This window comes from Cheilinus undulatus, linkage group 1 (assembly GCF_018320785.1).
Source record: "Cheilinus undulatus linkage group 1, ASM1832078v1, whole genome shotgun sequence".
In the NCBI taxonomy this organism is placed as follows: domain Eukaryota; kingdom Metazoa; phylum Chordata; class Actinopteri; order Labriformes; family Labridae; genus Cheilinus; species Cheilinus undulatus.
The window spans coordinates 22733226-22760276 of record NC_054865.1 but is presented as its reverse complement, the minus strand read 5'-3'; the positions used below and the strand labels follow the sequence as shown (position 1 = coordinate 22760276).

General features: G+C 39.0%; 1 protein-coding gene across 1 annotated transcript in view; it reads right to left on the bottom strand.

The window, feature by feature from the left end:
• rhpn2 (rhophilin, Rho GTPase binding protein 2) overlaps positions 1 to 27051 on the bottom strand; it is a 54654-nt gene that overhangs the window by 11727 nt on the left and 15876 nt on the right. The window contains exons 3-9 of the mRNA XM_041794931.1: positions 17041 to 17169; positions 7675 to 7750; positions 6697 to 6774; positions 4898 to 5022; positions 3997 to 4163; positions 567 to 754; positions 324 to 480 (exon numbers count right to left, since the gene is read on the bottom strand). Of these exons, the coding sequence (XP_041650865.1) occupies positions 324 to 480; positions 567 to 754; positions 3997 to 4163; positions 4898 to 5022; positions 6697 to 6774; positions 7675 to 7750; positions 17041 to 17169 (920 nt within the window). The remainder of the gene's footprint in view (positions 1 to 323; positions 481 to 566; positions 755 to 3996; positions 4164 to 4897; positions 5023 to 6696; positions 6775 to 7674; positions 7751 to 17040; positions 17170 to 27051) is intronic.

The window sequence follows — 27051 nt, the reverse complement described above, 5'->3', positions numbered from 1 at the left end:
ACACTGGTGTCCTACTGCATAAAGCAGGTGCCCATATATATATAGTATGATTAGTTCAAAAAGTAATATTCCAAAACTATCAAAAATCTTAAGAAGTTAAAAAACATGCATAAAGTAATATAAATCTCTTATACTCAGGACTAATAAAGTCTGAGGATGTTTAAAAAGATGGATAAATGCGTAAGAATGACACGGAAATATATTTTTCAAACATTAACAAATCAGAAACAAGTAAAAAGTAATGCCATCAAAAGCAAAATATATACTTAGTTAGTTTTCTGACTGGATTTTTCAGTGTTATTCATAATAAAATCGTTCCTTACACTGGTGGTCGAGGAGTGCTGAGGCCACAAAGTAGTGTGCCATGGAGCGGTAGTGGTTGGTTTTCACTTGTGACATGGTGGACCAGAAAAACGGCACGTTGTCTTTGATAGGTGTCTGGATCATGGACTGGTGGACTTGATCGTAGAGTTCTGAGACCTGCAGGAAGACAAGCACAGAGTTAGAACAAGGAGATTAAAAGCCTCTAGTAAGTTAGGACTGATTGTGTCTGTGCAGCTGTTTACCTTTGCTGCCTCCTGAGCCATCTTCAGGAGGGAAGAGAACTGGTTCCTGATCCCAGGCAGAGCCGTCTTCTCAAACAGACACTCCTGTGACTGAGCGAGCATCATGCGGATCAACATACTGAGCATGGCTGGACTCATGTCGTAGCTGGGGGTGTGGGTGAATGTCTCTTTAAGGTAATTCAGGGTTCCTGGAAGCAGAATTGGAGGTCAAAACCAAATGAATTACTGGACAGTAATAAAAAATAAGTTACATTTATCTTGATCATTTTGGACTTGCAATGCTGAAACCCTGTCCACTTAATTTATTTTCTGTACCTTTACTTTTCAGGTCCATTTATCAAAGTGACCTATATATTAACAATGACTATAGCATAGTTCAAATCTGTATATATATGTTCTAAAAATTATAAAACAAAACTGATCTTTTGTCAGTAATTCACTGTTTTTGGCTATTTTCAACAGGCCACACTGTGCTGAGTATAAAGATCACTATTAGTCAACACTATCAGATACTGGGAGTTTTCTTGTGGAATGAAAATCTTCACATACTAAACTCCTCTGTGTCATTGTTGGATGTAAAATTTGTAATCTTTGCTAGCAAAAACTATGGATTTGTAGCAGCAAAGATCACTTTATAAAGCATTTAAACAACTCCTGCTCATTTTTGATTATTTATTTCTCTTTTTTTAATTCAATTTCCAGCCATTAACAGGTTTCTATCATACCAACACACTTACTTTTATATCAATCTTTGTATTACTGGTATGTATATTTGTATGTATGTTGTTCTATGGAGGCCTTTTGTTTATCCTGCATACTTTTAATTTTATTTTGTGTATAATGAAGAGCAGGGCTTCAAGTCATGAAGAGGTCCTTTTGTGTAATCTGCACATAAATGTAAAAATTCAACTTTCTTATTGGGACTGTATTCAAACATTCTGGTTTGGTAACTGATTTTAAACGGGACACTCTGACGATAGCGGTCAAACTTGTAGTAGAACTGTTAATGGTCTTAGAGATAGTCTTCATTGGCAGAACTCAAACAGCGGATTTGTAAGCGGCTTACAGTTTACTAGAGAAAAAAACAACAGACTTTGTTCATCAGCATGCCTATAACCTTAATGACTGACACACTTACAGGTCTTACAGGTCCTGTATAAAGGGGCATTTAAAAATATACAACACAGCACTTTTTCATCAGTGTTAGATTTATTAGACAACCTCTAAACCTTACAAAAAACAAAAGATAGGCTGACTTCTCCCAACTGCTTGCCATTTTCTCCTTGCAAAAGAAAAATAAATAAAAGACAAAACATCTTCCACAAAAAGAGTGCATCTAAGCAAAATGCTTTGGATTTACAGAAAACAGGAATGCAAACAGCTTTGACTGAAATCCAAGTAGCTGAAGCACCAATGCAAACAAGTTACAGACAGCTGCTAAATGCTAGAATGGAATAACCTGACAACAGAAGTCTGACTGACACACGGACTCATTGAAAGCTAATAAATACACAATGAATGAATTTAAACATTTAAATGATAAATACATTGATAGATATAGTGTTTCACCAACCTTTTCAACTTTAGTCATCTGTCTGTGGATAATAACAATAATTAATAATAATTGTCCTTGACACAGTACTAGCTCTCTCTCTCCCTCACCATGATGAAAGAGGGATGAGAGTTAATGCAACATCCTCTCCCAAAAGTTAAAGGGTGTCAACTGTTATTGTCTATATAATATCATACATGTATATAATATAAAATATGATCATATGAATATAATAATATTTATAACATATCATCTTATATGTGATATCATATTCATATTATGATATATATATTTTTTTATATTTCTATACTATAATAATATTATATGAATGTTGTGCCCCCTGTCTAAGCGTTTTGGATATGCATTCGTTTCAGAGCTTCCAGCCACCGTATGAGTATTATTGCATCTCTTGAAATAAAATCAAATCAAAATTAACGACTTTTATTAAAGATTTGGCTCGATAAAACTAGATGTTAACTATATGTGGCCAGTGACATCTCCTGTTGGTTTTTCATTTTGACCTAGTGATAGCCAGCGCCATATTAGAAAAGCTGTGCCCAGCTAATTTTTAATCAATCCTGTAAGAGGCAAACAGGGTGGATCTTTGCTTTTAAGCCTTTTGGCAAACAACCTTAACACGATCAACTGTCAGTCAGTTTAACCTCGCCCCTAATTATGCAAATTTATACACAACTTTTAGCCCTGATATAATCAAAAGGATTATTTATTAAACATTTAATAGTCAGTACAGTTTTTATCAATGAAGAAGTGAGCTATAGAGACAAAACTTTGTCTGAACAAGGCTGAAAACTGCTGAAAATTTGGGAAATTTAATCTTTTTTAATCAGTTTCCTGAGCTTTCTGTGGTAGCCCAAGTTGGACTCCAAAGGAACTGCACTGTTTTTTCACATAGACTTCATTTTTCAACAGCGGAGTCTGACTCTTCAGTCTACTGCAGCATTGCCTTTCACCCTTACAGTTCTCTAAACCTTCTTCTGAGATAATTGGTCCACCACTGAAAAATCTCTCTCTTCCTCAGGCCTGTTGTCTTCACCACAGGATCCAGAAAAAGGAGAAAAACTTGCTTCTCGCAGTGAGATCAATCTCTGCATGCTTCTTTAAAACTCAGCCAAAACACAAACCTCTTTAAATCACATTTTCATGTCCAACATCTGCATTCCAGCTAAGAGCACCTCCTCTTATTTTACAGATTAAAAACTTGGCAGCAGATAGCTGTAGACAACTTAATGACAGAGCACAGCCATGTTGATCTTTCTGCCATTGTTGACTGTCTCCTCCCTTCTTTAAACCAGCTCTGTGTTTAAAGCTTAAAGGCACTGCAGCAGACTTCTGAAACTAGTCACCTCTTCACATGTGAGTCTATTACTGGTTCCTTAACCTGGTCACAATGTTTCTCATAACTGCATTATCATTTTACAGCGTACAAAGCTAAATTAGAACTATAAAAGCAACAGAACCAAAGCCAAGGCTTGCTCAAGGCTGTAATTATGCTGCCATACTCCTCAGACTGACAGGTCATAATTCTATCAAGTCACGTCTGAGCTTCCTGAAACCTCAGAGAAAAGAAACCAGTTCATGTGACGGGTGATCCTCTGGAGCTCTGCCACATAACAAGAAGCCAGAGAAACAACAAGTCTCTGTCATGAGGCAGAGGTCAGATAATGAAGGTGGGCACAGTTTTTAAAATTACGCTTTGTGGCACAAGCATGCATTTTCTAAGTCAAAATGACTAAAGTTTCATGGTTATGTAGCAAAACATTTAGGAGAAGGTGCTGTCTCTTGTAATGAGTTGAATAAACAACTGTAGGTAATTGTTGAAGCTTGTGTAATGATAAAAACACTATGATCTCTTCTTACCTGCAGCTTTCTGAAATGATGAGATGGCCTCCTCCAGGCCAACTATCGTCTGGCGGTTGCTTCGTGTGCCAATCTGAGAGTAGAGGGCGGCCATGTTGAAGAGGATGCTGGCCTTCTCCAGAGACAAGTTCTGCTGACATACAGGCACTCCTGTGAAGGAGTCATACCTGAAGTATGGAAGAAAAGCAGACGGGTAAGATGAGAAACTTCCAAAAAAGACTTTTTTTTTTTTTTTTTAAGATTTATTTTTGGGCTTTTTGTGCCTTTATTCCATAGAGGAGGACAGTGGATAGAGTCGGAAACGGGAGAGAGAGCGGGGAGAGACATGCAGCAAAGGGCCATGGGCCGGACCCGAACTCAGGCCGCCTGCACACATGGGTAGCACCCCAGACCTCTAGGCTATCTGTGCACCTCCCCAGTGAAAAAGACTTTTAGAAAATAGAATGGAACCCTTTGTGGTAAAACCAGGCATTTAGAAAAGAAAGATCTTGTTCGGGAGCTCAAACTATTGCATCTGAATTTTTAAAAAGTCCAAAAACATTCAAGCATATAGCCAAGAACAAATGCCTGTTAGTTACTGTTGTAAATCTTTACAAGCTTTAACATTTACACTTTACGATAAAGTACAGTATGTCCTGTTTTGGTATACTGTGTCTGAGCTTGAACCATCTGTAGACTTTCTTGTCTCATTCACATGAGTTTTGAGGGCTTATGGCTGTGAGCAATCTCTGCTGCATGAATGAATTAAGTGCATTAAGCATTAAGTCTGCAGAGGGAATCAAAGCTGTAATACCACCTTTTAACAGTGTCTGATGAAAAAGTTATAAAGTCTGTTTTGCTGACAAGTCTTAGGATTGTCTTTGCTGTTAATGAGTAATAATAGTTAATCATCTGTGTATACCAGGTAAAGAAGATGCCTGTTTGACGGGATGGCGAGAAGAATCGACTCTCCATCAGAGGAAGATGGCTGAAGTATTTTGCCAGCAGTTCGACTCCGGCCTCGTTTCGACTCGGTGTTCTGCAAGCCTGAGACATGAAAAGGAGATGATGTTTTACAGTCTGCAGTGGTAGAGAAGGTTAAATGCGCACAATGATTGATGGAGGACACATGGAAAATAGTGAGCCCTTATGCACTGGGTTGAGCCCTGTGTAACTCAAGACTGATCAAATTACACCATTTTCAAAAGGCAGTTTGAAGACCCAGTTGTTCTAACCTACCTTTGTTCAGTCTGTATTTATCTTCTTTTATTTGTTTGTCTTTTACAGCCTCTGGCAGTCCATTTATTTAAAGTAGGGGTATTATGCCTTTTTTCAAGGCTTTACACCATCTCTCTGATACCCACGTAGTAGCATTACATGGTTTACAGCTCAAAAAACTCCTCATGTTTCTCACACTGGCATACTGAAAAATCCTTATATTAACCTCCATTTGAAACGTTTCATTTTCACTGCTGTCTCTTTAACAGAGATTTTCAACGAACCATTTTCATCAGTTTACACGCTAATTCCAAGATTACTGCCGCATACGTTTATCTTGCGGTTTGAAAATTTGCATATGTGGAGTATGGACATCCAACATTGTGACTTTATATTTATGTTTTAAAAATCGGAAAAGTATAATACCCCCTCTTTAACCTTTTAAATTCTTGAAATTGCAAAGGCATTGTATATCTCACTGTCTACACTCCCTAATATCATCAAACAATTCAGAGAATCTGGAGAAATCTCTGTGCACAAGAGACAAGACTGAAGGTCAATGTTAGATGCTTGTGATCTTTGGGCTCTCAGGTGGTGCTGCATTAAAAACAGGCATGACTCTGTACTGGAAATCACTGCACTGGTTCAAGGACACTTACAGAAACCACTGTCTGTCAATACAGTTTGCAATGTTACCCACAAATGTAAGTTAAAGCTGAATATGAAAACATTTGGCCTATCATAAAATGAAAAATCTAGCAAAGGAGACTGAGGACTATTGAGCAGCTAGAACCCAAAATCAGACAAGAATGGGACAACATTCCTCTCCAAAAACTCCAGCAACTGGATGCTCCACAATGGTAAACATGGCTCTGTCCATCTTTCATGATATTTTAAAACGTCTCAGTTTCAACCTCTGATATGTTGTTTGTGTTCTATTGTGAATAAAATAAAGGTTTATGAGATTTGACAATAATTGCACTGTTTTTATTTACATTTTAACATCATTTTATGGCACTGGGGTTGTATGACCTTTAAATTAACTTCTTCCTGCCATCCACCTACAGCAGGTCCAGTGAAGTTGTGGTGAGGTAATCACTGAAAGCAGATGATGATAATCAGGTAAATTTGCATGGAGGTGTACGTGTTTTCCTCCTGCATCCAGTGAGCTACCGTTACAATCCACATTGACCTATTTGGTACAAGGTTACACTCTAATCAGCTTCCTGGTAATTCTTGACTTCCTGTTAGCTACTGTGGATATGTAGCACTGATAAAAAAGGCGAAACTGTCTAACTATGACATCTAACTTTGTTCATCCATCATCTTGGAAATCTAACAAACATCACAACTGCAGCATACATTTTACGTCATGTTATGCACATTTTCCAGTCCTTGTATTCATCCTTTGTATGTTTCTAGGAATAATTTATGTAACACTTGTATTATTTTAAAAACGTGTGTAAACAAACATTAAAACATCTGACAGTGAGTGTTTACTACCTGTCGAAGGTCCATGAGGTCAGCAATCTCATCTTCATAACTGTCTGCATCTTCACTGTAGTGCTCCAAGATGAAGTCCTGATAAAACAATCAACAAACTTCAATTCAGTTCTCAGGACATTATGGATATGATTTTTCTCATTCGCACCTCTCATAACTAGGCCACCTCTGCACGCCATTTTTCACCTGTAATGCCAAGAAGGCAGGTGATAGTCGTCATACAGCCAGAGGCAGGAGACACTAGATCATTAAAACTTAGGTGTGCTTACAGTCAAAAAGTAGAGCAGCATTTAAAATGTTCAGAGATCCACCTCTCATGATGCCTGCCAGTGAAGCAGAGCAGGATGCTGCACACTGTAAATATGCCATCAGGATATTTACGATGTTCTCCAGTTAATACAGAGCTGCTTGGTAACGCTCACAGTGTCTACTATGACCCAGTTTGAGACAAATCAGGTGATGGATTCTTTTTGAATGAACAAATAACAAACAGGTGTGCAGAACGGACAGTGTGTGACCCAAATACTCCAAAATAGGAGGCTGAAACCTTACTCCAAATTAATCCTTATTTAAAAACAATGTGGGTCAAATGTGGTGCTGTGACTGAGCCCTATTTGTGTCCCGTTTTCTACATTTTTCTGTGATTTAGTTTCACTTAGAAAGCTCTTGTTCACACATTCTGTATCAACACATTCATCATGTTTGGGACTGTCACACTTTTAATAAAGAAATGACGGTGTTGTTTAATATTAATGGCATAAAGGACGTCCTTCAGTCAAATCTAATATTTAATCCAATTCAAAATTAACTTATTATCAAAAAGTTATTGACCACAGTTTTACTCCTTAACTAAGTGAAGTTATATCATCTTAAAAGAAAACAATACATCATTTATTTCCAAAATAAACCTGCAAATGCAATGAGCTGCATTTTCTGTAAACAGAGGAGCATAATAAACCTTGGTCAGTGCTTCTGTACCTTGAAAAAAGTGGAGAAATCAACTTCTTTAGTCTCCTTTAGACCCAAAGCAATGAGGGGTATGTTGGCTGTTTCCCTGCAAGAAAAACAGAAACAAAGAAAGAATTATGACCAACATTAGAGCTTGATTTACTTAGAGGATTCACATAAAAATGTGGAATCTGTACATGGAAGTCTGGACTTGAGTTTTACAGCGCTTTTCTAGCTGTTTGATTACTCAATGCGTTTTTTACTCTGCACATCACATGAACCATTTCTCTCCACATTTACACAGCTCTGATGCAGCAGTGGGAGCAGACCAGTCAACATGTGATGGAGCTGGGGATCAAACCTACGACCCTCTAGCTGAAAGTTTACCAACTCTACCTACAGCCATAGCAAGTCTGGTGTCCATTTGTAATGTATTTGTAGTTCCAGCTGTATCAGCAGACTTCGGTGTACAGTTCGTGTGGACAGCAGGCAGGTTGATTGCTATTATCTCTTACAGATATCTGCACAAAACATATTAAACAATCATAGATCAAAAGTTTTAATTTAAGCAAAAAATCTGCTTGATACTGTCACAAAAGCCAGTTAGTGTTGTGACTGTATTGCAACCAGAAATGCCTCAGAAATGATTAATCCAACCTCCATCCAACAAATGTCAGAAAGTCATTTAACAATGAACTCTGGCATGACCAGAGGAATAGCATCCATACCCAGAGGCATAGGCAAGGTAGGTTTATTTATAGAGCACCATCAAGCACAGGCAATTCAAAGTTCTTTACAGAGTTAAAACAAAAGTATAAAAACAGCAGAGATAAACTAAAATAAAATATGAGATAAGAATAAAAAAATCTAGATATTCAATGAATTAAAAGAGCTGTTAAGTAGCAAATAGTAGGAAATAGAAATCATTTAAAAACTGTTTTAATTGATATTAACAGATGTACACTCTAAAAAGAAAATTGTGGAAAAACATCTTAAAAATTGCTTTAACTGGTGACAGGCAGGTTACAAGGTTCTCTGCTAGTTTTCTCCACAGGCATGAATTGTAGAACTAAAACCAGCCTAACCCTGCTTGATTCTAGTTCTGGTGATTCCCATCACAGAGGATCTGAGGGTCTGAGGGTCACATATTATCTATCAGACGATGATAGATGACGACCGCCAATGGGTTATGAGACTGGAGCTTGAGTGATGTATTTTTTCTAGCAATATGCAGTTGGGTTGTCATCTAATTTTAATTTCTTTTTTCCCAATGAAGACACAATGTAAAAAAAGCACATATTGCAGGATTTATGGGTATCAGTGTACATGTTTTCAAATACATGGCAATATGGAAACTGTCTGGTCCATGCTAGAATTGACTGAAAATGTACAAACCTCTTTTCCAAAAAAGTCAGGACATTATGGAGCATGTACATCAAACAAAGAGAAACCATTCCTCTTACTTCAGTAATCAGTTTTTAGTCCTTGGACACTTGCAGAGTGTTGTTAGAAGAAAAGGTAATGTAACGTAGTGGTATGTATTGTGTTTGGGCTGTGTTCAGTTAAATTTAGGTATCTGCAATTTACTGTATTCTGTCTATATTGGCATTCTACATAATGTCCCAAATTTTTCAAATGGGGTATGTATAATAATATTTAACATTATTTTATAAAGACATTTTTTAAAAAGCTGCTTTTTGAGTGTCTATGTAGAGTTGTACAAGAAAAAAATGGTGCCTATGTTCATCCAATCCAATACATTCATTATGACATCCACAACATTGTTAATCTTTCAGATGTTCTGAAAATCTATTACCAGAATCAGGATCCTTAATCACATAGCCTTCAGACTCAGTTTGCTCAGATACAAGTGAGAAATACTGACTACATGCTGAGGATGAATTTGCAAAAACAGCATTTAGGATTTGACATGAACTTCGATGCATAATGGCTAAAAAAAAATGCCACATTTCAAAGCCTTGTAACAGATGGGGAACCTACCAACCTCTGGCCCAATGACAGCTGGCCTCAGCCCAATGACCCTGAATGAGACTGGTGGTATAGATAACGAATGTATGGACTCACATTTCCACCAATAGCCTGCTGTTGAATCAACAGGTTAAAGATGACGTAAGGCAGGCTCTGAGGTGTGGTTTGAGATATCAAACAAGAAACTCCGTCTGACAACGGATCAATCAAGATTAGAAAAGTAATGTCATAAACAGAGTAAATAATACGTAGAGGTCTAAATCACACCAGGGACAGCTTTGCCCCTTGAGAAAGTTCACATTTTCGATTAACCTTGACATAATCTTGATCATGGTTTCAATAAGGGGGAGTCTGGATTAGGCAGATGGTGTTGTGAGCACACACTGTAGGAGTGAGGATTTACAGGGAGCCCCTTACGTCTCCTTCGGTTGTAAATCTACCAAACCCTCTGATGATTAATCACTCCGGAGGTACAGCCCTGCTTCTTGTGTGCTAATTGAGCCTCTGAAACAGCAAACAGAGGCTTTCATTAAAACACAGGTTAACCTCCTCCTCTGATTGCAGCTTTAGCTTTAATGGTTTTTCTACATGTATGAACCTGGGGGACCCCGCTGCTGACAGATGGAAAACAGGTTCAGCTTGTTATCAGCTCTGAGGAAATATAACGTGACAGATACCTGCTGCTGATCACACAGAGCCAATAAAAAAACCCTCCCCCTCCTGCTGCAGAGTGAATGAGGTGTTGCCAAATAAATGACCCTTTTAAAAACAAGTGTTGGATGCTGCTGGATTTGTTAGGCATTTAAGTTATTCAAACAAATGAGAGCAACAGTTGCACAAAGTTCAGTTCTAGCACTGAGATCATAAACAAGCTACCAGGATGTTCTTATCACAAATGTATCTAATCAGGTCTCCATCAGAGGAATCAGAGATGCAGAACAGTTTTTTCAGTGAACTGAACATTAAGAGCCAACGGTTCGGAAAAACAACTCCTCACTCACATTCATCAGTGGATGATAAGGCAGCATTCCTCTGGCACTCTGTCTCTGTGAATCACACAAACCCTCATTCATCAGAAGCTCCGGCAGAGCCAGAGAGGCTGCCTGGTAATCCATTAGTACTCCTAGATGAGATCACTCAGAGCTTTTCTCTGGTTTGGCAGATCAAGGGGGGGGGGCATCGGAGGGAATATCTGCCCTGTGAGGAAATGCTAAAAGCCTCTTAGAAGCTCTCTTCACCTCCTACCACACACTCACCCGCAGACACCTCTAAAGGAATCATGGATGTACGAGTGTGAAGGACATGAAACAGAGCCTTTCCTCCGCAGTGAAGTGCACCTCTGGTGTTATCACTTTAAGATTTTATTGATGGATCCAATTCTAGCACTGACAACAAAAAGGTCACAAATGAAAATGTGAAGACTGGGCGAGAATCCTGAATCATGTTAATTTTGTTCTACTTGTCTTCCATTTGTGCTTCTTCCAATCTCAAATAATGAGATTTTCCATCATGCAAATTTCCTCTCATGTCTCTATTTATTAATCCTAGTAAGGGAGATCCACTCTGACCCACTTCCTTGGAAAATAGCCGTCTAGCAGCTTTAGGATCTGCAAGATGTGAGGAAAAATATTGAATGTGTAATACAATTGTTTAGTGAGTGCAATCCAGCTATAAGTCAGTTTTTGTCTATCTTCAGTACTGACGTTTGCAACAGTCCCTACCGAGTCCTAAAAATGTTTTTTTTTCAGAACTTTTTTTTGCATCAGATCATCTGAAGGTATCATGAAGCTCACTGGAGTTTTAAATCTCTTGCACTGTGTTGTGTTGAGCTCTGGTTTAAGCAACAGAAGATGACTTGAACACTATTTAGTCAGGTCAGGTATGGGAGCATGCTGGTTCAGCACTTTGCCATGTGAACCCTCGTCCCGTATAGCTCTGGCCTCCTCATGGCTATCCTTCAGGCCTGCACCAGGCCCATGACCCACATCTTCAGGTATCATCCCAACTGACTCTCTATGGTGCAAGCAGTTGCCTCCTGGCTGGACAAGTCGGGTCCAGCTCACCCAGTATGCGGTGAGCTGGATCAGGCCTTGGCAAGCGGGCCAGGTTCCTGTAGAAGTGCAGCCGCCGCACCCGTATCCTTCCCATCCTCACTCTTCTGAGCACATCAGCATTAGACACTTGGTCTTACCGATACCCAAAGATGCACCAAAGAGAAGTTGTCCCAGAAGAGTCCAGCCAGTGCCTCTGGATATCAGTCAACATCTGGGCCTTTCAAGGGTAAAGTAAGACTGGAAGGATCAAGGACTGAAAGACTGACTTTAGTCCACATGATCAGATACCAGGAGCGCCACACTGTCTTGCCCAGCAAACTCATCGCCCCATGCGCAATACACTGCTTGGTAGCAACACTACCTTCTCCTCACCTCCTCAAATCTGTCGACTGGCAGGTGGGAATTGATAGGTTTTATAATCAATCAATCTGATTACAAAACAGTAAAAGTATCACTTCAATGGCTATTCTTAAAGCCTTTGTGAGATTATCTGTCAATCTATGAAGATTTAAATGACATCATGGCTTTGATAACCTGTCTTTTACATTCACAAATAATAGACAAGTGCTTCCCATTCATTCCTTTATATCTTATGTAGCATTTCATTAATGCAGCCTGTATAGCTGCTGTCTTTACTTCTGTGTTTTAATCAGTCATCCATTCAGCTGATTTTAGAAGTCTTTAAAAAAGTTCTGTTGCGTCCTGTTGCATACTGGGTAAACGACAGTTGATTTGCTGGATTAAGCTATAACTGTAGCTCAACTACTTACTTAGCATGTAAACGTACTGACAGACGACACACAGCATCTTAGTAATAGAGGGGACCTAAGGTGATTAACACATTTATACATATCCAAATAAGTTTAAAAAGTGATGATAAATCCTTATGAATATGCTAAAGTATCTCAAAAGAACTCTGAAACGGCAGTAGTGGGGCTCTTTATGATGAGGTGGTTCAATATGGTTACTGATTCCATGTTCAGCACGTGTACTCTACTATTCACATATATGTTCTATCAGTTATGCATTACCTCATGCTAAAACCAGCTGAATCTGGTTTGAGAGAGAAAGAACAACAGAAAGACACTATTCATGTGACAGTGGGCCGGTGGGAAAAGGCTAGAAAGACGAGGAGGTTGTTTTTGTTTTCTTACTGAACACTGAGCTTGTATTTCAGGCTGAGACGAGGAGGAGGATAGCTCTTCTTTGTGGCTCTGCAGCGTCATCGTGCTGAGACACCTGCTCACTGAAAACACACAGGAAGACTTTCCCAACATATCCGGTATTCTCTTGCATATGTTCTCTTTTATTGATCTGGCTGAAAATGATGACGAGAACACCTTAGACTTTTCACGTGATCTATTTCTTTAAAATAGACGTACAATAAGGGACAGGTGACGTTATTTTTAAGGCAGGCCTGTTGTCTGTAGATGAGGCAGTGAGCAGGTGTTTCTACAAGAGCCTCACAATGACGATGAGTGTTTCCAGTCCACCTGATGCCTACAGACAGAGGACACTTAAGACCTAAAGACTACTGAGAGGCAGCTGCTGAAGGGACCAGTGTCTCTAAATCTGAGCCAATTTATAATCCCTGATAAGGCCTCAGGCTCAGCCTGATAAAAGTTTCAGGGTCTACAAGAGCTGCCTGAGCCCCTGCAGACACTCGTTCCTGCCAGATTTTCACCATTAGGCTTAACTATGAGTATTCAAGAGTTCAGTCTATAAACTAGAACATCAGACTGGTTCCACTTGCATGAAACAAAACACACCACAAAAATTTAAGAACATGGAGGGAGTTTCAGCAGAAAAATCTAGACCTCTGGGTGCTGATTTAGCTCAGTTGGAAGAGCAGGTGCCACCACACAGAGGCTACAGTCTCAAATGAAATGGGCGCAGGATGGATACCCAGGCCTCATGCTGCTTGGTGCATGTCTTCCCCCACCCTTGTTTCCTGTCCTCACCCTGCCTTCCTGTCCAATAAAGGCAAAAAATCTAGCCCACTATATGGAACTAGAAAGGCAAAGCTTGTGCACATCTTTTGTGAATTCTTTTGGGAATGGGAAAAATGTACTTACTTTGGGTAAATGTACAGTGGTTGTAAAACAAAGAATCAATTAACATGTATAATTTTCTCATGTCTGAAAGAGAATTAATGCAAACTGTTTAAAATAATAACAACAAAGCTTAAAAATATTCCGTTTTAACTTTCCAAAACCTGTCCTGAAACTGAATTTAAATGCCCAAAATTCCCTCCCAGCATTGGAAAAACAATTAAAAAACATGTACACATTGGTTTATTACAGAGGCTTTGATTGTAAAAACCAGGGCCGATGCCAATATGATGTTTAATATCATTTAGCTGACGGCAAATACGGATGCCAATATTTATGCATTACTTTTTAGCATAAAACTCCCTTTTTCCTTTTCTCTCTCTATATTAATTTCAGTGAATTATTTCGGATGGTGTCACTTTCAGTTGAATCACAGAAGAAAACACATAATACTCTTAAGAAATGTGCTTAGATTCCTGAGGGCTAAAATCCATCTTACTGGCTGAAACAGGGAGTGCCAGTGTGTCTTAGGCAATAAATTATTAAAACCAGGTCAAAGAGTCCTGATCCTAATAGCACTGAGACCTGGCGATAAAACAAATTTAACTGGGTGTGCCAGAAACAGTTGGTTTTATCATCTACAGATTTATGTCAGACTTTTAAAAAGGCCTAGTGAGGTCATTTTATTGTTACTATTAAAATTGTTAGTATGTTTTTACATCATTACAGATTAATCATAGCGCCTCAGTGCTGGAAAAGGTAAGACTGTCATCAGTGACCATGGAGACTGTCACCATAGTTACCACAACACATCACCTAAACCCCCAATAACCCCAATGATCCCCCCCACCTTTCCTTCACTTCAGAGGTCTGTTGTGATTTGTAGTCATGGACAACAAGGCATCCAGACAGAAGTGTGTTTGTGTGCCATGGCTTGTCTTTAAAAAAAAAATGCTCACATGCGTCTAATATTTATCATTTATATCCATACATGTATATATAAATATGTAATATGCATGCACACTTTTGTTCATGTAGCAGGTTCATATGTGTTTTTGTTTCTGTGCATTCTTTTTGTGTTTTGGCAGATGGTTTATGGAGATCTCAAGTATTATTACCAAGAAAAGCCACCTGAACACAGATGTGCCTCAAACAAAGAGACTTCAAGTCATCTGAAATGTACAGAAAAAATATTCCTCTTAGGGCTTTCTTTCCCTGATCGTTTTGTAGAAATATAACCTGGATTTTTCTCCTAATCAGTAAGTATAAACAGTTGAATAACAACTCAAATAAATGAAAACATATATATATATTTATATATATATATATATATATATGTATAATTCCCTAAAGCATGTAAGTGGCAACCAGGACTATCAGCTTCTCTATAGTCACAGCAGTTGGAGGCCATTTTTGCCTGTCAGAGGGCAGCTCCATGAGCGTGTGATTTCAAGTGAAAGCCAGGAATAGTTCAGTGCCAAACTTCCATAAAGACATAATTTTGACGGCCATCTGTTAATATTATTAATTCAGATCTCATTCACTGATCCTTTCAGGGGTCCAGTCATGTCTTTGGGCCTTTTATTGTTTGAGCTGCATGTCTTAATGTATAAAAGGAGCCATAGACATAAATTTAACTTGAGTAAACACACATGGCAATAAAAGCTGGCAAGTACATACTATGTATTATCCAGGACATTGCAGGTTTATTGCACTTGGTGGTAAACAACTGTATGTTTCCTGCTTGTTGCAGTCTTTTCCTGCCGAAGTTGTAATCCTGTAAGTCTTACCACATCATTAAAGTAAAAAATAATTTCCCATTTAATTGTTCTACTAGATCAAGTTTGCTCTTCTGTTTAATTGTTGTTTTTCATGCACTTGAACCTGAACATCCCTACGCTTCTCGTTTCTTCGTTAAACCATACATGCAGGATCAAATGGTGCTATTCCATTTAAATGTCTTAGTGAAGTTTCCAGTCCAGTATGCTGTGGAAATCTGTCATGAAAGGTGTTATTTACAGCACAAACAGTACCTCTGTCTGCCTGATTAAACCTTGCTATTGTCATTAAGTCATTAAATTGTTTAGTCACTCTATAAAGTTACTTTAAACGTGACAGAAGGTACGTGCTTCTTCATGACATACATACTGCCTTTCTCTCCACACCCTATAAACTTGGCTCTTGTGTAAAGAAAGAAAACACCAGAACCTACCAGCGTCATACACCCATACACACCCGTTCATAAGACTGACTGGGAGGAGCTTTGCTTATCTTCGCTTGTATTAAAGTTTGCCTCATTGTTCCCTTGTTCCTCTGTGTAATGTGTCCTAAAAGAACCAGCCGGTCCAGTTTAACAGCTAACCCTTAGTCTTCTTTAGTCTCCATCTTCCATCAGACTCTTCTTATCTGCTCCTCTGTCATCAGGTGCTTTTTTTTTGGAGAGAGAACTTGTGATGACTTAAACATCGTGTCAGAGCCGGATCTGGATGACAATCAGCATTGTTTGTCTACATTCCTTTAACTCTGTGATAATACAAGAGTCATGTTCTCAATCTAGACATGGGCTTTTTATACTTGCATCACTGTGACAGTTAGTTTTCAGATCACTCTATGTAACTTATACAATCCATTTTCCCATTTCTTTCACTTCTGCTGTATTAATATACATTATATAGATAAAGAAAGCTTGATTCCAGTCCTACATCATGATTTGAATAAAACAATGTGATACATTTAAAAGAAATTCTAAATAAGCTGTCAAGGTCTAACTTTTCATAAATATTTCTTTTTGCAATATCAACTTTTTTTCATTTAGTATACTGAGTTAGTTTCAAAGACATAAATGCTGAAAACAGAGTGATCTTTTTTTTTTACCAAGCATGGTATGATAACTTCTGTCGGTCTTTCAACAGTGGCTCCTAAACTTTTTCCTTGCTATCCCCCTGTTTGTATCTAAGACAAGCTGTGCCCTCCTAACACCCAGGCAAAGAAAAAAAAGTGATCCATCATGGGTAAAAATCAAAATGGAGAATTTCTTCATTGATAAAGCCCAATGAAAACAGATCTAAACATATTTTATGTAAAAAATATATAAAACTAAATAACGCACTAAACAATAAATAAAACAGTTCATAAATAAAAAAAAGTTCAGGCTCAGGAGACCCTCTGCTGCTTACTAGAAGCTCTAAAACCTCATTTAAAGTTGAAAGTCTTCACAGTCTTCACTAGGCAGCAAAGATAGAGCTAATATTGCTGCTGCCGTGGCTGTCAGTCAAAGAAACGGCTGTACTGGTTGTACTCACTGGGTGCTCTGGTAGACCTCCACTGAGCTGTTGAGCCCCTCCAGCTGTCCCATCAGCAGCTGCAGGTTTGAGTTCACGTAGCTCAGCTCTAACAGAACCATCTCTTTCACCTTGTTGTTGGTTGAAGCCCTGCAGAGAGAGGGAAACAGAGAAACAGTGAAAACAGAGAAAATAGTCATAAAATGTTTGAAATAATCACATTTGACAAAATATCAGAGAAACGTCAGCCTTGTTATTATCCAATCAGACACAGCCAAACTTTACTGCAGCTGATGATTAAAACAAGTAAGCTTTATGGTCTCCTGGACCGCAGACCTGCGTCACTGTACCCTGCTGTGAGCTTGATTTACTCTCCAGCACATGACGGCTCAACCAAGATTTATGAATCACAGTTCAACTGCCTAAAGCTCAGCTGCTTCAATGCAAAATCAGCCCGAATGTTTTGATCTTAATTCTCAACAAAATATCTTACTTAATATAATCCTAACCCAGAAAAAACACTGAATTTCAACATATTACAAGCAAAAAATAAGTCTGAGCTGCTTAAAATAAACTTGATTTAAGCATTCTGTAGCGATACTCCCCTATGTTGAATAATGTTTACATTTTTCTTTCTTGTATCTTTAAAAGTAAAGCAATGCTTTATATAGACGGTAGCGTCAGAGCATTGAGGTGGTGAGGACACCAGCGTTGTATATGTGTTTACTAAAGAGGTTAGGGCTCACTGCAGAGCAGAGATAAGAAAGTAATAATACCTCTGAGGGGTGTGACTGTTTGTGTTTTTATTCTGAGACAAAGGGGCTAGATCCTTTGAAAAGAAGGATTTATGATGCTCTGACAATTAGAGAAACAAAAACTTCATTTCACGTGTTTCTGAGGGAGATAGAAAGAAAACAGCACACAAAAGACAGGTTCTCGTTTCCTTATCTTTGTTAGATGGTAAATCCTCACATGTGTTAGCATAATAGCGTGGTACGTTACAGTGCAGTGCAATAAGAAATGACACGATACAACATGATATGTTAGGATACAATGTGCCAGTGACATCTTCACTGACCCACTATTAAAACAGGCAGCTTCAATGGCCACGGATCAAGGGATTTAGTCAAATAATGCTACATATTTACATGCCTTATCTCATTTGTTTGTGCAAAAAGAAGATCAATCAATCAATATTTATTTGTAAAGTGCAAATTCAAGCTACTTTACAAAGAGGGCAGGTCCAGACCATACTCTTTGTTATATTATTTGTAAAGACCCAACATCAAACCACCATGCGCTCAGCATTAAGCAACATTTAGCAAAGTTACAGTAGCAGGAAAATCTTCCTATTAACAGGCAGAAACCGTGTACAAAGTCGACTCATGATTCAACAGTCATCTGCCAAAACTCTGTCAGGGTTTAAAAAGAAAAGAGAGGCATGCAGGAGAAGAACAGGGAGAGATAAAGAAAATAGAAGAGGGAAATGCAGTAGGAGAGGAGAGGAGATTGAGAACTACAAAAACGGAGTTGCAGAAAGAGAAATTGGAAGTACAGACAGAAGATACTGACAGAGTAGAAGGGGGTGCAGAAAGATAGAAGGAGATGCAGATTCAGAACCAGATTCAGGCTTTATTTTTCCCAAAGGGCAATTCCAGTTTTGATGTCTACCCAGGCAAAAAATACAGAGAGAAGAGAGGGGTATGCAGAAAGATAGCTGAGGGAGATGCAGACATAGACAAGGGAGATGCAGAGAAGAATAGTGGGAGAAGCAGTAAAAGTGTCAGATGCAAGAGATAGAAGAAGGAGATACAGAGAAGAGGGAGATGCAAACAGAGACAGGGGTGTTGCAGAAAGTAAAGGGGATAAAGAAAGATTAGAGGGAGATGCAAAAAGATAGAAGAGGAAGAAACAGAAAGAGTAGAGGGAAATGCAAAATGAGTAGAGTGAGATGCAGAAGTGAGAGACAGAGAAAGAAGATGGAGATGTATACAGAAACAGGAGAGTTGCAGAGAGAGCAGAGGGAGATGCAGCAATATAGAGGAGAGATACAGACGGATGAGGGAGATGCAGACAGAGACAAGAGTATGAGTAAGGTATGATTACAGACACAGTCTTGGACTACAAGTGCAGCTACAGCAGTACTGACAAATACAGAAAAACACATACCAGCAAGGAGTAATTCATATGTGAACAGAGAAGTACATACCAATGAAAAATGCAATTATAATGCATACTGCACATTACTCATACTGCACTAAATCTGCATAAAACACACAAATAAATCTGAGAAAACTGAGAACTGCACAATGCTATTGCAAAACTGAAATTTTAATTGATGTGGGGACAAACAAGATTTGAAAATGGTCAGATTTACATAAAGGTCTGTGTCTTGGGCTCAGAGTGGGGGATGAACTAACTAATAGGAGCATAACCCACATCCACACCCTTGTCTGACTGTAAAAATGTGACTCTAGAGATATTTCACTGCTGTCAGTCTGAGCCATACAGCCTGCCACCTGATCTCTCTCTACCCTGTAATTACACAGGATGTGATTTTAGCATGACAGGTGGGATGCAGCAGTTTAAAAAAAAGTTAAACAGGTCTTGGCACCAACAGGCTATCAGTATATGCTGGCAGAGGCATTGTAAGCCTGTGAGACAAACTAAAATATGGTTCCTCACGTCTTTAACTTTAAAGTAGTCAGTGGAGTCGACGGCAAACATTTACCATCCAACAGTGGCTACTTTAAATTGGTTCCCTCTGCTCTTACTCTCTATGCAACAAATTGGTTTGTTGACCACTGCCCAGCCCCGACACCACATGATCACTTCCCCAAGGCTTGCTGGAGGGTTTCTGAGAAGGTTTGGTCTGGGGAAACCATCAGAGGATGAGGAGGAGGAGAAGTCGAGGTGCTGTGGTTTGGCTGGAAAAGATGCCAGCTCGAGAGGCTGAAGCCTGTTATTAATATCCTATTTAATATCTGATACACAGAGCGTGAGAATCAGACTGTAAAACCAGCGATGTGGTCACAGTGAAGTTCCCCCATCCTCTTTTCTTAAGAGGCTGTTTCTACATCTTTGGCTGAATCGCAGATTACTGTTTCTTTTCTTAAAGCTAAGAGGAGAAAACTGGCTTTAGTCCTGTAACAGAGTTCTCAACAGAGTTTAAGGCAAAAAACTCTACAACCAAAAACTCCAAATCCACACCAAGATGACACTGTTCACATATTAAAGTAAATTTGACTCTCCACAAAGACTCTTTATCACAAACTGAAGCTAAAAGAAGGATCGAGTGCTCAAGGGTGCTGATTCTACTCTAGACTAAAAGCAAGGTTCACCCCATGTCCTGTTACCTGACACACCAGATAGACTGTTTTAGAAACCCTTGGCTTGGGGTCGAGTGAGAGTCAGCAACTGTATCAGCTTGATTACATTAATTCCTTGTAGTATCCTGACAGTCGTCCAGCAGTGCAGCACAACATTTTTACCTCCTTGCCTGCCTTCCTCTCTGTCACGCACATGGAGAAGGACAAGGAACAAGGAAAAGGGAAGATGACAAGGCATCAGGAGTGTCAGACAGGAACATTTCCTTGATTTTCTTTCACTTCCCTCACTCAACAGTTAGCTTGCTCTACGAACTGAAGAGAGCTGTGAATTAATGACATCCCCTTCATGTTTGAGATGCTATACTCTGACTTGTGTCAACATGGAGGCAAAACGATTCAACTCACAGGCATCAAGGTTTTGTCATCAAATAGCGCACTTCAGTTGGTCTGCATCCAAAATAAAAGGGACTGAAGTCATACTTTTTGCAAGGGGAAACTGAAATTTTGCGGGGCAGAGAAATACATTTTTAAATGATGACATGCGGACATGTGATGATGTGCAAAACGATACAAGATCTGATGCTCACATGCTGTTAGGACACGTTGGAGGGAGTAAATTACATAACTGTGGCTTGACATGCAGCTGTTATCATTGTTAACTTTCAGTGAAGCCAGTTGGGGACTCAGACTCTTACCAAAGCTGACACATTTTCCACCAGGAAAATCTTTAGATCTGAAAAACTGCCGCTATAGCTGCATCTAATCTAATCTTGCACTGTTGTTTATCCATCGTGTACCAGCTTGCATTGCATTTAGACCACACCATTAGCTACTGCCTCATTCTCAACTATCCATCCATCCAAATTCTTCAGCTTATCCAGGGCTGGGTTGCGGTGGCAGCAGGCTGAACAAGTCAACCCAGACATCCCTCTCCCCTCTCCATCTGGGGGATCTGGAGGCGTTCCCAGATCAGACAGGATATATAATCCCTCCACACATTCTGGGTCTCCCCCAAGGTCTCCTCCCAGCCAGATGTGCCCAGAAGACCTCCAAAGGGAGGCATCCAGGAGGCATCCTAACTCCTTTCAATGCAGGGGTTCTACTCGTCGCTCCCTCCGTACATCTGAACTCCTCACCATACCTCTAAGGCTGAGCCACCCTTAGTAGAAAACTCATTTTGTGGCTGCTTGTATCTGCGATCTTATTCTTCGTCCAGGGTTGGGAGGTAGATCAAAGCTTTCCATTTTGGCTCAGCTCCCTCTGCACCACAACGGTCCAGCACAATGCCTGCAGTACTGCTAACGCTGCACCAATTTGCCTGTCAATCTCCGGCTTTCTTTTACCCTCACTCATGAACAAGACCCCTAGATACTTGAAGTCCTTCACCTGAGGCTTTCTCTGATAGTGCGCTCATTCTCTGACTGAGGCACAAGTGCATCAAATTGAAGATTTGCAAGATGGATGCACCTGATGATAGACATGGAATCTGGCCAGTCTACCATCTTTGCAAGGTTAATCTCCTGTATCTTAATGCCACATTTTAACTTCTTAACTTCTTCTTATTCCCTCTTCCATTTTTATTCTGTGCACCACACGTTTCTCAAAAAAGGGGGGTTTTATAAAGAAACGTAATGCCCTTAAAGAACTAGTTAAAGACTCTTTAAGAATCTGCATGAACCACAAAAAGTCTTTGTAGCTTTACTTTTGGTCAATTTTATTTTTTAACTAGTCTTGAACTGTTTTTGAAACTAAAATAGCAGAAATCACTCGAATCTTGTTTGAAAGAACATGTCAGTAAATGCAATTTTTGAAGGACAGAGAGAAGAGAAGAGAAGAGAAGAGAAGAGAAGAGAAGAGAAGAGAAGAGAAGAGAAGAGAAGAGAAGAGAAAACTGGTTGGACCAGATTGACTCCACCTGTTGCTGATAGAGACAGGAATGCAGAACAGGAGAGAAGCAGACAAAAAGGCAAGGTTGGGAAATCAATTGTACTAAAAAAAAATAAAGTCAAAACACACAAACAAAGCCTGCAGAATAAAACAAAGGTATGAGAAGTGGGTCATACTGTCTCAGACTCACCTCTCTGACAAAGCATGCTGATTTTCTGAGATATTAAGAAGAGCTGTATTTTTACTCTAGCAGACATGAGCAGTATATTACTGATGTGATATTCAAGTTGAATTTCCAAGCTTGAAGTAACCATGGCACACCATCTCCCAAACACAGATGGAGGATCACAGGTAGCTGCAGCCACACTGGATTCATCTGAGGGCCTTAAAATAAAACTAAGAGCATACCTGAGACTCAAAGATCCATCCAGCCTGTTCTGTGCTGCAGCTGGGCTGGCAAACACTCACACAAAGAGTCCATTCGCCCCTGGCCTCAGCTGGGCAGACAGACTATGTGAAGTACTGCAGGAATGTGGGGGCTCCTGAAGCTGACAGTGGGCTTAGACAGGCCTAATGAACACATCCACTTCAACCCACACTAAGACAAACACACAGACAGCAATATCCTTTCTAACCAGACTAATCTTTACACAAATAAAGACAGAGCAGATCTGGAAAAAAGAGAAACACTGGGTTACGTTAAGGTCACACTGATGTGCAAGGTGAACCTATTAAGATTATTTTTGTCTTTAAGGAGTGGCAAGCTAGATACAGATAGGACATGTGAAGAGGAGAAACTGATGTAGGCATTAAGGTTGCCAGAAACGTCTCATACTTTGATGGTTTTTTTGATAAAAGCTAAAATATTTGTTTTTTTTTAATCAATCAGCTCCATCAGAAAGTGCAAAGGCTTTAAGAAACCACTGATCTTCAGTCTTTTAACAAAAAGCTGCTGAAGGTTAAAGAGAGAAAAGTCCCAGGCTGCTGAATACTGATGTTTTAAAGTCCTATGGTGCATTCCCACTTGGCCACTTCTCCATACCGTGCTGAAGTAAGATTGCACTCCATCCCCAATCCCTTGCTGGCCTGCACTCATATTGCTCCAGGCCCAAACAGGCCTAAAAGAGGTTACCTCTTGTACAAACTTTATCATGGTGCAATGCGACTCACGTGGCTTTGTTTACAAGAAGCACAGTCTCAGAGTTGGCGCAAAGGATAATACACAGAGAACATGACTGTAACTGCAATGACTTCGTGGTTTATTTGGAGTGGCTCTCTATCACTCTTCTATTGTTTGAGATGATTCTAATGAAAACGGTCGAATCAATTTTACATCACGTCCATGATGCGAACCCATACTTGCGTGCATGCATGAGCAACCACACTAAGCCCACCTCTTTGATCTGTGCAAGGGCAGGGGAAGGGTATCATGCCTGAGCACAGAATGGAGCACTAACACAATCAAAACAAACTCGTGTTTTAGAGGTCAAACATGCTTGGGCACAGTGCTGGTTGCCTTGATCAGGGATGTCAAACTCAATCACAGCAGGGGCCAGATTCTAAATGTAGGTCTAACTTGAGAACCTAAGAGGGTCAACATTTAACCATAAACTGCCAACCTACTTTTAAACAGAATTAAATTGGGGGGGACTTAAAACTGATGATAAATTATTCTGATTTAAAAAAGTCAAAATAATGAGTTTAAAGGCTCAAAATCTTATTAGTTCAAAGGGTCAAAAAATGAAATTAGATGTCTTTTGTAAAAGGCAAATCTGTGAAATAGAAAGTTGCAATCATGTTTTAAAGCTAAAAATATGAGTTAAAATTTTAAACTGAGGGTCTAAAATGTCAAAATATGCCATTTTAAGTCAAAATTAGGAGTTGAAAAAGTCAAAGTGGAGATAAAGTTGGATATACTAGTATTGAGCAGAAAAGGTCAAAGTATCAGATGAAGTCAAAATCAAACACTGAAAAGGGAAAACTATGAGGAAAAAAGAAAAAATCACAAGTCAGTCATAGTTTTGAAATGCAATATTCAGAATATAAAATGAAAATAAAAATTATTTTTTCCCACATTTCTGTCTTTTTAACAATTTTTAGACCTTACTTTTTCTAATTTCTATGACTTAATCATCAAGGTTAAATTTAAATTTTTATACTGGATGAAATCTGCAGACCTCCTACTGGTGGGCCAGTAATAACAATATTATTATATGATCTTGTGGGTCGGGTAGAACTGTACCACGGGACAGATCAGGCCCCAGAGCCTTGAGTTTGATGCCACTTGCCTAGATCATTGATTCACAAGCTCAGGTCCGCAACCCCCCCGAGGTTGCCAGTTCTTAGTAGGTTCTTAGGGAGTACAAGGGAAAAAGGTTGGGAATCACATGGCTAGAATGTGTGCATCCTGAGTTACATTGCTGTCTGATGATGTTACCTGGGATTCAGTTCACAAACAGCTCTTTTTTTTGTCATGTAAGTAGATGAACAGGAAATGGAAAGTGGAAATCTTGTTTGGACAGGCTATAAAGGCCAACATATATTTGAAGTATTTGGCATGACAAAATCATGCTACATAAGCATGACATGCAGCACTGGATGAGCAAACACATAAAAAATTCAAAGCTGAGCTAAATTTGTCTGTGGAAAATTCATAATTCTCAGCAGAGATCTGAGTTATAATAGGACTGAGCTAGCAAAGCATTTCTGTGTTTATATATGCTGTAAAATTTTGCTGCCCCCTATCATAGTGATGATAGAGGGGATTTAGTGGTGAACAGTTTGTGCACCTTTATACAGCCTAATGTTATGTATTATCACGATGACTAAAAGCCAAAAAAACAGGTAATGTGCAGCACTGTCCTTGTAGAAACAGAATTATTGTACAGCAATATAAATAAATCACTTAAAGCAGAGTATTTGGCACTATCTAAACTGCACAAATACATATGTTTCCAATTTATTTATACAATTTAGACAGTAGGTACAAGTTTGAATACAGCTTTTGGTAAATAAAAACCCCCACTTAAATATTAGAACTTAAGTTTTTGTTGACATGGTATCAAACCAGGTATCTACATCGCTTGATTCAGACTGTAGCAGCTTAGTCATATCAAATCTTAAAAACTGGTACCATGAGTCCTGGGATTGCACCTGTAGCTAAGGCATGAAGCACTGTAGCTTCTGTATAAGGGACGCCTGCTCCACCAAATGAGCAAAACCATCATCACAAGGTGCATTATTTCTCCTTTAACGTTTCTAACCTCATTGTTTTGAAGAATAAAGATAAAATAAGCCACTAGTTTACTAAACCTTACACAAACCTGGCTGTCTGAGACATAAGCTCTCCAGAACAGAAGGTAGGCACAGTAACAGACAGCTTTGTATAACTTAAGCACAGTGAGCCTACCATAAACACTATTTTTATGGAGCTTATGATAGTCTGTTTGTGTTTACATTTGTCAGACAGCTGTGGATCTAACTCTGGTTATTTCTTTAGGCCGTTCTTTAACCATAAGTGAACCCATGAGTGTGTGAGACTTTCAAAGATTTATGACGCATAGGGACTGCCTTTGGGTGTAGATCCCTCCTATTTTTGTCTCACCAGGCTGCTAGCGACAAGAAAGACTTGTTTTTGTTTCCAGTAAGACAGGTTTTGAGAGTCCTACATATAAAGTGTTCATGGAAACGCATCAAACTGCTCCGTCACAACATGAACACAGACTGGCAATAAAACAATGAAAATCTAGGTTAAATCAAAGAAATTCGCTATTGCCCTCTTTCCTTTCAGCCCTTATTTCATTATCATAAACAGAAAGCCATTTTTTTAATACGAAACCATACTCATCAGCAAGAACAGTTTCAACAATGAACCAAAATGTGCTCATCATTTAAATAAACCCTTTTTATTCTTAAAACTAACTTAAACTGTTTATCCAGGGTACCACTTCAAGGAGAAGAATGAAGCCTACATGCCATGCCCACTCTGCCTGTCTATGAAGGAAATCTGTGTTTGCAGTCCATCAAAACTGACACATAGTCAGCCATGTTTGTTTCAGACAATGTATTTCTAAAGTCAACTATGTCCCAAAGCCTTTCAGAGCCATTTACCATGATGTCTACACATTAAAGCACAATAGAGATCCCTTTAACACTGTAGACACTGTAAAAACAGGCAGGTTTCACTTTCTGACAGGAGGAGTCCAGATTTAGTCTGGAACAAGTTTTGTTAGTCAGCCTGGCTTTTGTTACAATATATAAATAAAATAAGACATTATTTGTTTTACAAGTGACTGTATGTCATTTTGAAAAGGTAAAAGAATAATACGACTTCACAATGTTTTACAGTACAATACAAACACCTATAATAACCTTGACTGTAGCAGTGATTCAGCTGATGGTATGCTTGAAAAAAAAAAGAGAAAAAAAAAGCTGATCCTGCCTGAACACTCTGACATTAACATCCAACCCTTCCTGTGATTAACAGCAGGTACAAAAGTGACCATTCAAATCACATAAAATCTGATTTATTTCAACCATCAGACTCAAAGTTGACCTAAAGACAAAGCTTGAGTTTTACTTAAAAAGTGCCATGTAGTGAAGAAATGTATGGAAGATAAAGCACAAGGATATAAATATGTTATTTAATTAAAAAGGTGAAAGGCTAACTAGACAAAACAAGATTGAGTTTGAGAGAGAACTTCCTTATTTTTCACATGTTGCTTCTACCTTTTGAGTGATCTAATCTCAAATTCCCTCAGTTACTCTTATAAGAACAGATGTCTCAACAAGATAGGAATATACAGTTTCATTTTTA